This window comes from Somniosus microcephalus, chromosome 21 (assembly GCF_052327205.1).
Source record: "Somniosus microcephalus isolate GS21.2 chromosome 21, FLI_Smic_1.0, whole genome shotgun sequence".
Classification (NCBI taxonomy): Eukaryota; Metazoa; Chordata; class Chondrichthyes; order Squaliformes; family Somniosidae; genus Somniosus; species Somniosus microcephalus.
The window spans coordinates 7,536,314-7,554,351 of NC_141007.1; the positions used below are offsets into that span (position 1 = coordinate 7,536,314).

The window sequence follows — 18,038 nt, forward strand, 5'->3', positions numbered from 1 at the left end:
TGTCATTGTGAGGCCAGGTTACATAAGCCCTCGGTTGTGATGTAGCCCTGGGTCATGTGCCCATATAAGTCCTGCCCGCTCTTTGTGTAATAAGTAAGACTTGACTGAAAAAAATCAGTGAAAGAGTGAAGCCAGGCAGATAAAGGAAGGCTACGGGCAGGAGAAACATGGGCTTCAGGCCTGGTGGAAAAGTGCTGAAAGGGAAGAGCCATGTTAAGTCAGGTGGCAGAAGGAAGCCAATCGAGGGGAAAGGAGCAGATTCAAGGTTACTCGGGGGAAAAACATAGCAAAGAGATTTTGTGCTCAGAAAGTTTAGTGCAGCGAGGGAATGTGTGTCTACATATTCGGCACTCTGTCTTTTTAATCCACTTTGCTTGTAAAGTGTTTTGCATGTTGATTGAAGTAATAAAGGTATTGAACCTGAAGCAATGACTAATTTCATTACTACTCAAGTAAGAAGACAAGGTGGGTCTTTTTACCAACATCTGGCGAGCCAGCCATGGCCTGAACTTGCATTTTGTTTTTTTTTAAAAATCCGGTGGCGGGGCTGGGGGGTGGAGGAGAGACAAGAAGAGGGTCATTATCGGACTGAAGCGAAACCTGGGCCACGAAGGACTCAATCTAGATGCGCTCTGGGACAGGAGGTAGACTACTTCCACAGTCGGCAACCCATGGCAACAGATTCGCTGCAAGACCCAGGATAGTTAGGTATATTTCTTAAGGCTAAGGGGATCAAGGGATATGGGGAGAAAGCAGGGACAGGGTACTGAGTTTGGATGATCAGCCATGATCGCATTAAATGGCGGAGCAGGCTCGAGGGGCCGAATGGCCTACTCCTGCTCCTATCTTCTATGTTTCTATGATAAAGACGTTTTATGTATGAGTCGTACGCTTTGTATAGGGGGAGTAGAGCAGATACAGAAGTGTACGGAGAGTGGAGGAGCCATTGCACTAGTCACACAGACCTCAACCTCCACAGGCATCACAGAAAGGGGAGGTTGTTGAAAGGGAAAATAGGGGAGACTGATCACCTCCAATAGAGGCCAAATCCAGACAGGAAAGTGGCCAAATAAATAGGGGCCAAATCCAAAGGGGAAACCGGCTCAAAGAGGTCATAAAATAGATAAAATAGTAAAACAGATAACAGTAATAAAATGGATAAAAATAATAATGAAGTACCCTCATTGAGGGTGTGGGCAGAAATTTATAAAGGAAGGCAGTTGTTACACTGTGCAGCCCACGTTGGTGCACAGCATGGCAACATAAGGGTTAACAACGATCAGAGAACTGAAATCGGGAGGGAAGAGGAATGCCAGCAGCTGGAAACCAGGGATGGTGATCTAGGCTGTGCGTGAACCCATCTGAGAACTCAGCAACTGAAGGAAAAGAGCAGGGAGTTAGAGAACCTAAACCAGCTGCTGGGACGACACTTCTCAAGGGCCACTAGGGATGGGCAATAAATGCTGGCCTTGCCAGCGACGCCCACATCCCATAAGCGAATTAAAAAAAAGTTCAAAAAGGCAGGAAAAAGGAAGTTAAAGTTGAAAGCAGCACAGAAGCTGGTGGTAAATGCTGCCAGCCTCTGTGGCGTGAAAAATGAAACACAAGAATTACTGAATGAAAGGGAGCTGGAATTTCCGTGTGTATGGAAGTGTGTGTTAAAGCTTGGGAGTTTTCCCGACGACTATGAGTGTTTAAGAAGTTACACCGTTTCTTTTGTCTGAAAGTTTGTCTTTAGAAAATGACCGTTATGTTTGTTTTTAGTGTCAGCGCCACCTACGGTTCTGTGCACAGAAGTAAAAGCCGTTTAACCCTTTGTAGTCTTGTCTTGAATTATGTCTTTCCTACAGACTTGTGCTGTTTTAAGTTTGTTAATTGACTTCTGTAGGTATACACGTGTGTATTATTTGTGAGAAACTTGAGCCACGTTTTTGGATTTTGAACTGATTTAAACTGTGTGAACAGGCTCGCACACAGGGGATATTTGGCCCTTTGAGTTCATAACCCATTACAGGGATCAATATTTTTAAGTTGCATGAAAATGTGAATATTGTTGATTGAGTTTGTTCATTTCAATTTAAGATTGTGCACCCAGAATTGCGGAAAACTTTCTGATTTACATTTGAAGTTAAAGCCGCTGGCGTGGATTTATTTTGACTGAAGTTTACTTGCGCAACTGTGAAAAACAGAGGGATTTAAATTAAAGATGCATCCTGTTGTAAATCAATTTGAACATTTGACCTGCCAGGTGATTGACTCCTCCCCCACCCTGTAAGATTTTGACAAGCAAGAAGTAATCAGAAATTATAAATTCGACTGACAGAAAAAGCACTAAATTAATCTAGGATGGAATAAAGAAGGAGAGAGGGAAAGATTCTCTCCCTTTTCTACTGTTAACAGCTACAGGAGATCTTTTGCTGTCAGCGTAATGTTTCTTTCAAAGACTGTGAATATTTTGGAGCCTACAAACTGTGGGAGGCTCCACCACCAAGTCTTCTGTGTAAGAGTCTTAAAGGTTTTGTTTAATTGTGAAAGCTAACCTTTCCTTCAATTACATTAGTCATTTGGAAAGGGCACCTGAAGAACGATGACGTATTTTACAGGAAACTCTCGATTTACCGGCACCTAAATAACCGGAAATCTCTGTTAACCGGCAAAATTCAGGAGTAGGTTCAGGTAAGTTTTACTTCATATTAGTGGCTGTTCCTGGATCTGTGGCCGTGTAACCGGGGTTCCTGCACCTGTTGCTATGCAACAGGGATGCCTGGATCTGTGGCCGGGTTTCCTGCACCTGTTGCCATGCAACAGGGACGCCTGGATCTGTGGCCGTGTACGTGGCTCTCATACCTTTTACTATAGCTCTCTGTAATCCGGACTTTTTGATAAACTGGCACCACGCCGGTCCCGTCGGTGCCGGATAAAAAAGAGTTTCCTGTACTGGGTTTTTGTAAGCATGTGCTATTTTGATCATTTTATCTGTTCTGTATTGTGTTTAGTTTACGATATTGGCCTGAATTATAGTGGAATGAATGAGTTAACTAGCCTAGTGAAATTCTGGTTATTGTAATTATGTGGAGACTTCACATATTATAAAGAAAATTCTGCTGTTTTAATGGCTTTTCAATTCCTAAGGATAAAAAAAAGATTTGGTAGGATCTTTGTGCAAGTTTTAAAAGCTACAAAGATTTTTTTGGGGGAAAAAAAAAGTAAAATGGAATTTGGTTCTTCATTTGGCAAAGTTTCTTAAAATAAAATGTATGTGAAGTGGTGCGATTGCTGGCGTCTGACAATATCTTATAAACATGCAAAGGAGTTAACCCTTTCTGCTGACAGCTGTTTTTAATTCACCAAGCAACAACTTTTGTATTGCTGAATGTAAACATATATTGGACATTATTAAATTTGTTTCTTAATTTAAGTGGATATTTTACCACAGTGACAGAAAGAAATCATGAATTGACAAATTAACCCACTGGGCTCTCGAGAAGAGCCACAATGGATTCTCTGGTTTTCTTTCAAACAGGAGACCCTGGTTTTCCGCACCACATGAATATTGGTGGCGCAGCAAGAGATCCAGTAGTTTTAAGAATTTAAGACCTTATCAGCAGACTTCAAATGTCACAGCGTGGTGAAGATTTGGACTTAAGATTTTGCCTTTCAAATGGCCTTAACCCATTCAGGGTCATTTGTTCACTTCTGAGGTTATGTGCTTGAGGAGGAGAGACATGGGAGTTACTGCCAAAATAAATTGCAAGCTCTTCTGTCTCTAATGTAAAACCACCAAACCTGGCTATCATTTGTTTCTGTAATTGGAATTGATAAGTGTGGTGATTATTCCTTGATTAGTAAAAGTATTGTGATTCGTTGTTTGTTAACTGCCTTGGGATATGTGTTGTAATCTCATTGGTAGTTGATGATCACATGATGTGTTGTGGCTACCTTAAATTCAGTCCTTTTCTAGCTTTAGTTGGGACTGGATGTAGAAAGATATGCTGCTGATTTTAAAGTTAATAAAGCCTAACTTTGGAAGGCAAATCTATTCTTTATTTCAATTTATTAACTTTATGTTAGAATGGAGCGATATCTTCAACCAGAACGATTCAAGGCTGACCCCAATTCTGCTGGAGTGGATGATAAATGGAAACATTGGTATTGTACATTTTAAAACTTTTTGGGCGTGTTGGATCAAGAGGCTTTAAATAAGCTGAATATGCTGATCAACTACATTGACCCGGATGTATATAAATATATTTTGCACTGTAAAACTTATGAAGAGGCTACTTCTACATTGGAAAAGATTTTTGTTAAACCAAAGAATGAGGTATTTGCACGTCATCTTCTATCTGCCCGTAGGCAGCAGGTGGGAGAATCTTTGGATACTTATTTACAAGCACTTCGGTGCCTTAGTGTTGACTGTAATTATAAGGCTGTGACGGCTGAAGACTATAAGGACGAATCGGTACGGGATGCTTTTATTAATGGATTACTGTCTAGATCAATTCGTCAGCGGTTGTTAGAAAATAAGACTCTGGATCTTAAAAGTGCTTTTGAGCAATCTTCTACATTGGATATGGCTCAGAGAAGTTCGGATTCTTATGCTCTTTTTAATCGGCCTGCGACTATGGTTTCGGATGAAAAGGAATTATGTGGACTTAATGGGAGTGGTTTACTAGATTTTGAAACAGTTTCTACTTCGGCGGCCGTTGCCTCTAGGATTCAGAAGTGTTATTTTTGTGGGAATATCCGGCACCCTCGTCTGAAGTGTCCTGCTCGGGAGGCTGTGTGTAGTAAATGCGGCAAGAGAGGTCATTATGCACATGTGTGCAAATCATCAGGTTCAATTACCTTCCCTTCTCCTGGTGTGGGAGGGTCTTCCTCCACTACCTCTTCTGTGACTATTCAGCCTTTAGATAGGGCGTTTATTGCATCAATTTCTGCTGCATTTGCTCATGGCCTAAACAAAGCTATAGTTACGGCTCAAGTTAATGGGTTGAAAGTGAAGGCCCTTATAGATACGGGCAGTACTGAGAGTTTTATAAGTCTTCAGTTTGCGAAGGAGAAGCATTTGAAAATTTTGCCTGTTACGTATCAGGTGTGTATGGCTCAGACGACCCTTACTTCACAAATAGCTGGTTGTTGCTTTGTGAAAATGGTTCTTCTAGGTAATACGTATACTGATATATGCCTATCTGTTTTGCCTAATCTCTGTGCGGATATTTTGATTGGACATGATGTGCTTCAATTACACGAGTCTCTTAGTCTTTCATTTGGAGGGACTAAGCCACCTTTATCTATTTGTGGATTAACCTCTTTATCTATTCCTCCATTATCACTTTTTTCCAATTTGATGTCGGATTGTAAGCCAATTGCTACCAAGTCAAGAAAATATAGTAGTCAGGATAGAGAATTTATTAATTCTGAAGTTCAATGTCTCTTACTGGAAGGAATCATTGAACCTAATTGTTCGCCTTGGCGAGCACAGGTAGTTGTCACGACTAACGAGAGACACAAGAAACGAATGGTGATAGACTATTCCCAAACTATTAATAGGTATACTCAATTAGATGCGTACCCTTTGCCTAAGATTGATGAGCTTATCAATAAAGTATCTCAGTATAAAGTTTTTAGCACTATTGATTTAAAGAGTGCTTATCATCAGATGCCTATTGTTAAGAAGGATCAACCATATACGGCCTTTGAGGCTGGTGGAAAGCTGTATCAGTTTTGCCGAATACCATTTGGTGTTACTAATGGTGTTGCTTGTTTTCAACGGGCAATGGATGCTTTTATAAGTGATAACTCCCTCTCTGACACCTTTTCATACTTAGATGACATCACAGTGTGTGGCAAATCAAGGGTGGAGCATGATTCTAATTTAAAAAGATTCCTTCAAGCTGCGGAAAAAGTTGGTTTAACTTTTAACAAAGAGAAATGTGTCTTTTCGACTACTGAGGTAAATCTATTGGGGTATATTATTTCGGGAAATAAGATTAAACCAGATCCAGAACGTCTGCGACCATTGATCGATTTACCTTGTCCTACTAATTCTAAGGCTTTGCAACGAGTTGTTGGACTGTTTTCTTATTATTCTAATTGGATTGCAAATTTTTCACGGAAGATCCGGCCTCTTATTCGGGTTACGACATATCCTCTATCATGGGAGGCCAGGACATGTTTTGAGAATTTTAAAAAGGATATTTTAGGAGCAGTTGTGCATTCCATTGATGAGCAGGTTCCCTTTGTGATTGAGACGGATGCTTCAGATTTTGCAATTGGGGCTACTTTGAACCAAAATGGAAGACCTGTGGCCTTTTTCTCACGTACTTTGAATAATAGTGAGAAAAGACATTCCTCAATAGAAAAAGAGGCATACGCAATAGTAGAAGCATTGCGTAAATGGAGACATTATTTATCGGGGCGACATTTCACGTTGGTAACTGACCAAAAATCTGTGTCCTTTATGTTTGATGTTAAACATTTTGGAAAGATTAAAAATGATAAAATAATGAGATGGAGGATTGAGTTGGCATGTTACCACTTTGACATAGTTTATCGTTTGGGGAAGGATAATGTTGCTGCTGATGCACTGTCGAGGGCTTATTGTTCGGTGATTCACGGAGATACGCTTATTAATCTTCACAATGCCTTATGTCATCCTGGGGTTACGAGGATGATACACTTTGTACGCAGTAAGAACTTGCCTTTTTCAGTTGAAGACGTCAAGCGGATGACTTCATCATGTTCTATCTGTGCTCGGTGTAAACCGAATTTCTTTAAGCCTCAACGAGCTCATCTTATAAAGGCTACTTCTCCTTTTGAACGTTTGAGTGTTGATTTTAAGGGACCTCTTCCTTCAACTACTCAAAACCGATATATATTTACTGTTGTGGATGAGTTTTCAAGGTTCCCTTTTGCTTTTCCTTGTGCAGATGTATCAGCTGCTACAGTTATCAAATGTCTGACTCAACTTTTTGTCATCTTTGGGATGCCTGCGTATATCCATTCGGATCAGGGAAGTTCTTTTATGTCTTCCCAGTTGAAGGAATACCTTCAGAGTCGGGGAATTTCTACTAGTCGAACTACCCCGTATAATTCCCAGGGTAATGGACAGTGCGAACGATACAATGGGGTGATCTGGAAGGCAGTTATGTTGGCGTTGACATCCCGGAACCTTAAGAATACACAGTGGGAAATGGTACTGCCTGATGCCCTGCATTCCATTAGATCATTGCTTTCAACGGCTACTAATGTGACCCCCCATGAAAGGCTCTTTAACTATCCGCGGCGATCTACTACGGGATATTCGGTACCTTCATGGCTTACTATGCAGGGACCTGTGTTGCTTCGACGCCATGTTAGATTGTCAAAATATGACCCCTTGGTGGAGGAGGTGGAGCTGTTGGAGGCAAATTCCCAATATGCTCATATTCGATTCCAAGATGGGAAAGAAAGTACTGTTTCAATTAAAGACTTGGCTCCTTGTGGGGGCCAGCCCTCTTCTGAGGATAATAATAATGGTCATGATTCGGATAATGTGGATGCTGCTACAGATACTACGAATATTTCCAATCCGATTGCAGATAATCATACTTTTATTAGTCAGCCTTTGATAGATGTTTATGACCGTCCCAGTGCATCTTCTGATGGGATTTCTAATCCGGAAACCGTTGAGAATCGGGATATGGATAGCCTTCCTGTTGAAGATACTTCTGTGCCTTCTGGCGTGGGAGGGCAAGGAATTTCACCAAGGTTAAGAAGGTCGACACGAACAAGATATCTGGTCGACCGATTGAAAATGGACTTTTAAATTGATAGTAATGTTTTAAAAATTGTTGAAATATTATAGTATATTGTTTTAGTTGAGAGATACTTAATACTTATGTGTAATGTTATTATTTGTTGTTGTTCATTTAGTATTGTGTTATGTAAATAGTTTTATTCTCGTGCATAGTTTAGTTGTAAATAATTAATTGTAAATTGTAAAAGTTATTAGGTTAGAGTATATTTTAAAGGAGGGGTGAATGTGGTGAATGTGGTGATTATTCCTTGATTAGTAAAAGTATTGTGATTCGTTGTTTGTTAACTGCCTTGGGATATGTATTGTAATCTCATTGGTAGTTGATGATCACATGATGTGTTGTGGCTACCTTAAATTCAGTCCTTTTCTAGCTTTAGTTGGGACTGGATGTAGAAAGATATGCTGCCGATTTTAAAGTTAATAAAGCCTAATTTTGGAAGGCAAATCTATTCTTTATTTCAATAAGATAAATTGATATGAGTTGCTGGTTCAAGCACTTGGGAATGGGAAAATTGATCTGCATGTTAAGGGGATAATCAAATTTTCATTATAAGAGAGGATTGCAGTCTAGGTGGTTCCTGATCAAGGCTGTGTATCATCAACAAAAGCTTATATACCACACCGGTATATAAGCTTTGTGCATGCCACTGTACCCCCAGTCTAGAGATTACCCTCCTCCAGTAAAGACCTGTTATTTGTTAATGTACAGCATCCGTGTGATTATTTATCTATTGAACCACGGATCTAACAGTGGCGACGAGTGTCGATTCGAATCTACCTGCAACATAAAAAAAAATAAAAAATAAAAAAACAGTCGAGGCCAGGAACACGGGCGTCGACCACGAGCAACCGCCCAGCAGTCAGGCAGAGATCCAACTTCGCAGGGGAGGCTGTGGAGAGCCGGGCTTGGTTCCCCAGCCACAACGAGCAGTAAGAGACCGATGACAGGTCCAGCGCAGACCCTTCCCGAGCAGCGGCGGCTGGAGCCGACCGACGGCGGAGAGAGAGCCGAGCAGCGTCGACGGGGTAAGACAGAGGGTGAAGAGCGCAGGGCGCAGCTGGGGGTTGAACACCGAGCGGCGTCGAGGAAAATAAAACAAACCGGAGAGAGAGAGGGTAAGAAACAGCCGGGTTCTAGACTGAGCGGCGTCGAAAAATATCAAAAGAAGAACGCGCAGAGCACAGCCAGTGCTCACGGGCTGAACAGGGTCCGCGGGGCGAAGAAAGGGGAGACGCCATTGAGCCGCGGACAAGAAGGAAGAGCGCGGGAGGCGCCATTGAGCCACGGAGAAGCAGGGAGAGCGCGGGAGATGCCATTGAGCCGCGGAGAAGCAGGGAGAGCACGAGAGATGCCATTGAGCCGCGGAGAAGAAGGAAGAGCACGGGAGACACCATTTTGAGAAGCAGCAGCGGAGAAGAAGGGCGCGCGCGGGAAGCAAGGAAAGCGCGGGAGACGCCATTTTGTGCCAGCGGAGAAGAAGGGGAAGCGCGGGAGGTGCCATTTGTGATAGTTAACGCACACCCAAGGATGCCGAAGAGTGGCAGTATCTCTACGTTCGACAATGAAGTTGAAGATTGGGCGACATATGTGGAACATATTGAGGTGTACTGCAGGGCGAATGAAGTGCCAGATGCTAATAAAGCACTGGTTCTGTTAAATTCCATGGGTGCAAAAACTTATGGGTTACTGCGAAATCTAATAACCCCAGAGAAGCCGGTAAACAAGAATTTTGAAAGCATAGTAGAAATCCTACAGGACCATTTAAACCCCACACCGCTGCTGATAGCAGAACGATTTAAGTTCCATAAAAGGAACCAACACAAAGACGAAAGCAATGCTGAGTACCTAACGGAACTGCGCAAGCTATTGAAACACCGCCAGTTAGGAGCGGGACTAGCAGACACGTTAAGGGACAAGTTTGTGTGTGGGCTACAAAGTGAAGGAACCCAGAAATGGCTTCTATCAGAAAAGGACCTTACGCTGGACAAAGCTTTCAGTATGGCAGTATCACACGAAGCAGCCACAAGGGGCGCTGCAGAGATACAACGGAGACCGCAAGAATATGGCACCAATGAAATGTCCTATGGAACAGGGAAGTGCTATCGTTGCGGCAGAACAACACATGACCAGAAAGATTGTTGGTTCAAGGACCAAGTGTGCAGACAGTGTGGGAAAGCAGGACACATAGCAAGAGTCTGCAGGTCTGGGAAGAAAACCAACAGTAAGAAATCTCCACAGCAGAAGTACAAAAAGGTACACCAGGTGATGGACAGTGGTTCAGATGAACAGAAAAGTGACACAGACTCCGGAAGCAAGGAGCTGGGTTGTCTGAAACTACATAAGGTAACCGAAATGGAGGATCACCAGACTATCTGGGTTACACTCAAGATAGACGGAGTCCAAGTGGAAATGGAATTGGACACAGGGTCAGCTCTAACAGTCATAAATCAAAGAGACTACAAGCGGCTATTTTCACACATACCCTTGAAAGCTACAGAAATTGTCTTGAAGATGTATACGGGGCAAAATGTCTACCCCAAAGGAAAAATAAGGGTGAAAGTGACATATAAAGGCCAGGAAATACCTAAAATGGATATATATGTATTGCCAAATGGAGGACCACCACTGCTAGGACGTGAATGGATCCGGAAGATACAATTAGATTGGCATTCCATACAGGCACTGAAGGTTGAGGCCAAAAAGGATGACGACGTCACACCTGGACGACTGTCAAAAATGCTAACTGACGCAAAAGAAGTGTTCCAGGAGGGACGAGGAACACTAAAAGGAATAACAGCAATGATTAAAATAGAGGAAAATGCAAGCCCGAAGTTTCTGAAGGCCAGACCAGTGCCTTATGCGATCAGACCAGCTGTTGAAGCAGAGCTGGAAGGGTTGGAACGTTCAGGAGTACTGTCCAAAGTAGACTGGAGCGAGTGGGCTACACCCATCGTTCCTGTAATGAAGAGGTCGTTGAGTAATACGCCTGGGGAACCAAAGAAGGTCCGCATCTGTGGGGATTTTAAGGTGACAGTGAACCCAGTCCTTCACACGGTGCAATATCCGCTTCCAACGAATTGAGGATATTTTCGCCTCGCTATCTGGAGGTAAACGCTTCACCAAAATTGATCTAGCCCAGGCGTACTTGCAAATGGAGGTAGAAGAAGCTTCGAAACATTACCTTACGATCAACACTCATAAAGGTCTCTATCAATACAACCGGCTGGTGTTTGGAGTAGCCTCGGCTCCGACTATCTGGCAAAGGGCGATGGATCAGGTCCTGCAAGGGATTCCAGGGACCCAGTGTTATTTGGACAACATCTTGGTCACGGGCGAAAATGACGGTGATCACCTCGCCAACTTGGGGAAGGTGCTCACCAGATTAAAGGAGTATGGGCTACGAGCTAATCGCCACAAGTGCGAGTTTTTCCAGAAACAGATCTCGTATTGTGGCCACGTCATCGATGAAGAGGGGTTACATAAGTCCCCTGACAAGATTGAGGCAGTAGTCAAGGCTCCAGCACTGGAAAATGTGTCACAACTGAGGTCGTTCCTCGGGCTGGTAAACTATTACCACAAGTTCTTACCAAATTTGTCTACGGTATTACACCCGCTGAACACCCTACTGCAAACGGGGGTACCATGGAAGTGGGATGACGAACGTAGACGAGCTTTCCAGAAGTGTAAAGAATTGATCACATCAAAAGAGGTGTTGGCCCATTTCAACCCAGCACTACCAATTCGTTTGGCATGTGATGCATCACCCTACGGTATTGGAGCGGTGCTGTCGCACAAATTCCCAGACGGGTTGGAGAGGCCAGTAGCCTTTGCGTCTCGGTCACTAACCTCAGCCGAGCGCAACCACACCCAAATTGACAGGGAGGCCCTCAGCCTAGTATGGGGAGTAAAAAAATTCAACCACTATCTGCATGGGTAGAAGTTCACCTTGCTGACTGACCACCAACCACTTGTCTCCATCTTTAATCCTAAGAAGGGCGTTCCAGTGATGACTGCACAGCGGTTACAAAGATGGTCCCTGTTTCTAGGGGCGAATCAATATGAAATAGAATATAAAGGCACGAAACAGCATGGGAATGCTGATGGGCTATCGCGCCCGCCACTGCCTACTGTGGAGGAAGCACCAGCAGTGGACCCTATCGAGATATTTTATTCGTCGATAATTGAACGATTGCCAGTAACAAACGCGGATATAGAGAAGGAGACCCGCAATGATCCGATGCTGTCACGGGTATATGAATTGACGGTGAGGGGATGGCCAACACATGGCGACTCACTGTTGCCAGCATTCTCATCCAGAAGAGAACAGCTATCAGTATGCCAGGGGACAGTGATGTGTGGATCCAGAGTGGTGATTCCACCCAAGTTAAGGGAGAGAGTGCTAAATGAGCTACATGAAGGTCATCTGGGGGGAGTTCCAAAAATTCATGAAAAGGAATGGGGTAAGGCATTACACATCCACCCCGTATCATCCAGCCACAAATGGATTGGCTGAGAGGTTTGTACAAACCTTTAAGAAGGCGATAAAGGCCATGTGCGACGAGGAAATTCCACTACAGCACAAGATGGACAATTTCTTATTAGCCTACCGAAACGCGACACATGCAGTTACCAACCAGACCCCGGCCATGATGTTCTTTAACCGAAGGTTGAGATCTCGTCTGGACTTGCTCAGACCAAATGTGCGAAGAAATGTTGAGAATAAACAATTCCAGCACATCAATGAGAAGCCGACAAGAAGCTTCAATGTAGGGCAACCAGTCTTGGCCCGTGACTATCGAACAGAGAAGTGGCAACCCGGAACGATATGTACAAGGCAGGGGCCATTAATGTACACAGTGGATGTCGGGGAGAACATTGTGAGACGCCACGTCGATCAGATCTTAGCGTCACAGGAACACGTCAACCCCATGTCTCGAGTACCTGGGGATGAACCCGACATACCGGTAGCATCTACTTCAGACCCAGTAGCAGTGGAACCCGATGAACTACCTGATGAAAAGGGGTCAGAATCACCTCTGCACCAAGAACAAGAACCTCTGGAAAGGCGCTATCCCAAAAGGGTCAGGAAGCCACCCCAAAGACTGAATCTATAAATAGACTTTTGTTGTTTAATGTACATGTAAAAATGTTAATTGTTATTTGAATATTAGGGGGTATTATTAATCTAAAAGGGGAGGAATTGTAGTGTATGTGCCTTTAAGTCAGAACCACTTTTACAGCTCCTGTATACTGTAGTACTGGCAGTGAGCACACCAGTATATAAGCTTTGCGCATGCCTCTGTACCCCCAGTCTAGAGATTACCCTCCTCCGGTAAAGACCTGTTATTTGTTAATGTACAGCATCCGTGTGATTATTTATCCATTGAACCACGGATCTAACAGTTACTGAGACCTCCCGTGTCCAGGTTACTGTGACCTCCCGTGTCCTGGTTACTGTGACCTCCCATGTCCAGGTTACTGTGACCTGCCGTGTCCTGGTTACTGTGACCTCCCATGTCCTGGTTACTGTGACCTCCCTTGTCCGGGTTACAGTGACCTCCCATGTCCTGGTTACTGTGACCTCCAATGTCCTGGTTACTCTGACCTCCCGTGTCCAGGTTACAGTGACCTCCCGCGTCCAGGTTACTGTGACCTCACGTGTCCTAGTTACTGTGACCTCCTGTGTCCTGGTTACTGTGACCTCCCGTGTCCAGGTTACTGTGACCTTCTGTGTCCTGGTTACTGTGACCTCCCGTGTCCAGGTTACTGTGACCTCCCGTGTCCTGGTTACTGTGACCTCCCGTGTCCAGGTTACTGAGACCTCCCATCTCCCGTGCCCCGTGTCTGTCTGTCTGTTACTGTGACCTCCTGTGTCCAGGTTACTGAGACCTCCCGTGTCCAGGTTACTGTGACTTCCCGTGTCCAGGTTACTGTGACCTCCCATGTCCTGGTTACTGTGACCTCCCGTGTCCAGGTTACTGAGACCTCCCGTGTCCAGGTTACTGTGACCTCCCATGTCCTGGTTACTCTGACCTCCCGTGTCCTGGTTACTGTGACCTCCCGTGTCCAGGTTACTGTGACCTCCCGTGTCCTGGTTACTGTGACCTCCTGTGTCCAGGTTACTGTGACCTCCCGTGTCCAGGTTACTGTGACCTCCCGTGTCCAGGTTACTGTGACCTCCCGTGTCCAGGTTACTGTGACCTCCCATTTAATTTAGGGGGGAAAATAGAGTGAAAGGATAAAGTGGAACGGCCAGTCCTGTCTACACTGAAAGTTAAGATTTTACATGCTCACAATGATGAGGTTAGATCAGAGTTCACAACTGAAAATGACTGGATAGTTGAACTTGATAGGTGTGAGTAGTTGCCCTGTATTTGCTCTGCAATGGATTCTATCATTTGCGATGTTACAATGGAATGAACTGTTAACACCTGTTAGATCCATGTATTTTTGATGTAGTGTGTCCTTCAATAACTAGACACTCAGACTGCAGGAACAATTCAACAGGTATTTACTGGATGAGGGTTACTCTAAAACTAACGTACAGATCCCTACTCAGGGTTTATATACAGGTGTGGTCACTGCCGGTACTACAGTATACAGGAGCTGTAAAAGTAATTCTCCCCTTAAAGGTACATACACTACAATTCCTCCCCTTTTAGATTTACAGTACCATAACATTCATTTTACAATTAACACTTTTAACATGCACATTACTGAAAATAGTCCATTTATAAATTCAGTCTTTGGGGCAGCTTCCTGATCCTTTCGGGATAGCGCCTTTCCTGAGTCTCTTGTTCTTGGTGCGGAGGCCCCCTGTCGTCAGTTGGTTCATCAGCTTCCGATGCTACTATTTCTGGGGTAGATGCTACCTGTATGTCGGGTTCATCACCAGGTGCGCGAGACATGGGGTTGACTCGTTCCTGTGACTCTAGGATCTGGTCGACATGGCGTCTCAATGTTCTCCCCAACATCCACTGTGTACATTAGTGGCCCCTGCCGTGTGCAAATCGTTCCTGGTTGCCATTTCTCTGTTCGGTAGTCGCGGGCCAAGACTGGTTGCCCTACATTGAAGCTCCTTGTCGGCTTCTCATTGCTGTGCTGGAATTGCTTATTCTCAACATCTCTTCGTACATTTGGTCTGAGCAAATCCAGACGAGATCTCAACCTTCGGTTAAAGAACATCATGGCCGGGGTCTGGTTGGTGACTGCATGTGTCGCATTTCTGTAGGCTAACAGGAAATTGTCCACCTTATGCTGCAGTAGAATGTCGTCATCGTACATGGCCCTTACTGCTTTCTCAAAGGTTTGTACGAACCTCTCAGCCAATCCATTTGTGGCTGGATGATACGGGGCGGGTGTGTAATGCCTTACCCCATTCCTTTTCATGAATCTTCGAAACTCTTCGGACGCAAACTGTGGTCCGTTATCAGAGCAAATCTGCTCTGGCAAGCCGTTCCTGGCAAATATGGTCCGTAGGACTGCAATAGTTTTCTCCATGGTGGTGGACGACATTTTGATCACCTCAGGCCATTTCGAGTGCGCATCCATGGCTATTAGAAACATTGAGTCCATGAATGGACCAGCAAAATCAATATGCACCCATTGCCATGGAGATGAGGGCCACTCGGGATCCACACATCCAGGTCCCCTGGCATACTGACAGCTGTTCTCTTCTGGATGAGAATGCTGGCAACAGTGAGTCGCCATGTGTTGGCCATCCCTTCACCGTCAAGTCATATACCCGAGACAGTGTCGGGTCATTTCGGGTCTCCTTCTCTATATCAGCGTTAGTTACTGGCAAGCGTTCAATTATACTCGAATGAAATATTTCGACAGGGTCCACTGCTGGTGCTTCCTCCGCAGTAGGCAGTGGCAGGCGTGATAGCCCATCAGCGTTTCCATGCTGTTTCGTGCCCTTATACTCGATTTCATATTGGTTCGCCCCAAGAAAAAGTGACCATCTTTGTAGCCGTTGCACAGTCATCATCGGAACGCCCTTCTTTGGATTAAAGATGGTGGTGGTCAGTCAGCAAGGTGAACTTCTGCCCGTGCAGATAGTGGTTGAACTTTTTCACTCCCCACACTAGGCTGAGGCCCTCCCTGTCAATCTGGGCGTAGTTATGCTCGGCTGAGGTTAGTGACCGAGACGCAAAGGCTACTGGCCTCTCCGAGCCGTCCGGGAACTTGTGCGACAGCACCGCTCCAATGCCATAGGGTGATGCATCACACGCCAACCGAATTGGTAGTGCTGGGTTGAAATGAGCCAACACCTCTTTTGATGTGATCAATTCTTTGCACTTCTGGAAAGCTTGTTTACATTCATCATTCCACTTCCATGGTACCCCCGTTTGCAGTAGGGTGTTCAGTGGGTGGAGTACTGTAGACAAATTCGGCAAGAACTTATGGTAGTAGTTCACCAGCCCGAGGAACGACCTCAGTTGTGACACATTTTCCGGTGCTGGAGCCTTGACTACTTCCTCAATCTTTTCAGGGGACTGATGTAACCCCTCTTCATCAATAACGTGGCCACAAAACGAGATCTGCTTCTGGAAAAACTCGCATTTGTGGTGATTTGCTCGGAGCCCATATTCCTTCAATCTAGTGAGCACCTGCTCCTGGTTGGCAAGGTGAGTACTGTCATTTTCGCCCGTGACCAGGATTTCGTCCAAATAACACTGGGTCCCTGGAATCCCTTGCAGGACTTGATCCATTGCCCTTTGCCAAATAGCCGGAGCTGATGCTACCCCGAACACCAGCCGGTTGTATTGGTAGAGACCTTTATGAGTGTTGATCGTGAGGTACTGTTTCGAGGCTTCTTCTACCTCCATTTGCAGGTACGCCTGGGCCAGATCAATCTTAGTGAAGCGTTTCCCTCCAGATAGCGAGGTGAAAATATCTTCAATCCGTGGAAGCGGATATTGTACCGTGTGAAGGACTGGGTTCACTGTCACCTCAAAGTCCCCACAGATGCGAACCTTCTTTGGTTCCCCAGGCGTATTACTCAACGACCTCTTCATTACAGGAACGATGGGTGTAGCCCACTCGCTCCAGTCCACTTTGGACAGTACTCCTGAACGTTCCAAACCTTCCAGCTCTGCTTCGACGGCTGGGCGGATCGCATAAGGCACCGGTCTGGCCTTAAAAAACTTTGGGCTTGCATTTTCCTCATTTTGATCGTCGCTGTTATTCCTTTTAGTGTTCCGAGTCCCTCCTGGAACACTTCTTGTGCATCAGTTAGCATTTTTGACAGTCGTCCAGGTGTGACGTCGTCATCCTTTTTGGCATCTACAGTCAGTGCTTGTATGGAATGCCAATCTAGCTGTATCTTCCGGATCCATTCACGTCCTAGTAGTGGCGGTCCTCCATCTGGCAATACATATAGGTCCATTTTTGGTGTTTCCTTACCGTTATATACAACGTTCACCCTTATTTTTCCTTTGGGGTAGACTTTTTGCCCCATGTATGGCTTCAAGACAATCTCTGTATCTCTCAAGGGTATATGTGAGAATAGCCGCTTGTAGTCCCTTCGGTTTATGACTGTTAGGGCTGATCCTGTGTCCAATTCCATTTTCACTTGGACTCCAGCTATCTTGAGCGTGACCCAGATAGTTTGATGATCCTCCATTCGGATTACCTTATGTAGTTTCAGACAACCCAGCACCTTGCTTCTGGAGTCTGTATCACTTTTCTGTTCGTCTGAACTACTCTCCGTCACCTTATGTACCTTCTTGTACTTCTCCTGTGGAGATTTCTTGCTGCTGGTTTTCTTTCCCGACCTACAGACTCTTGCTATGTGTCCTACTTTTCCACACTGTCTGCACACTTTGTCCTTAAACCAGCAATCATTATGGTCGTGTGTTGTTCTGCCGCAGCGATAGCACTTCACTGTTCCGTATGACATTTCATTTGTGCCATATTCTTGCGGTCTCCGTTGTATCTCTGCAGTGCCCCGTGCGGCTGCTTCGTGTGATACTGCCATGCTGAAAGCCTTTTCCAGCGTAAGGTCCTTTTCAGATAAAGGCCATTTCTGGGTTCCTTCACTTTGAAGCCCACACACAAACTTGTCCCTTAAGGTATCTGCCAGTCCCGCTCCAAACTGGCAGTGTTTCGATAGCTTACGCAGTTCCGTTAAATACTCAGCATTACTTTCATCTTTATGCTGGTTCCTTTTGTGAAACTTAAATCTTTCTGCTATCAGCAGCGGTGTGGGGTTTAAGTGGTTCTGTAGGGTTGACA

At 44.8% G+C, this 18,038-nt stretch overlaps 1 protein-coding gene across 1 annotated transcript in view; it reads right to left on the reverse strand.

Moving 5' to 3' along the window:
• The window catches only part of rsad1 (radical S-adenosyl methionine domain containing 1), a 75,404-nt gene extending 61,397 nt beyond the window's left edge, over positions 1-14,007 (reverse strand). The window contains exon 1 of the mRNA XM_085964081.1: positions 13,615-14,007. Coding sequence (XP_085820207.1) covers positions 13,615-14,007 — 393 coding nt within the window. The remainder of the gene's footprint in view (positions 1-13,614) is intronic.
• Positions 14,008-18,038: the final 4,031 nt, after the last annotated feature.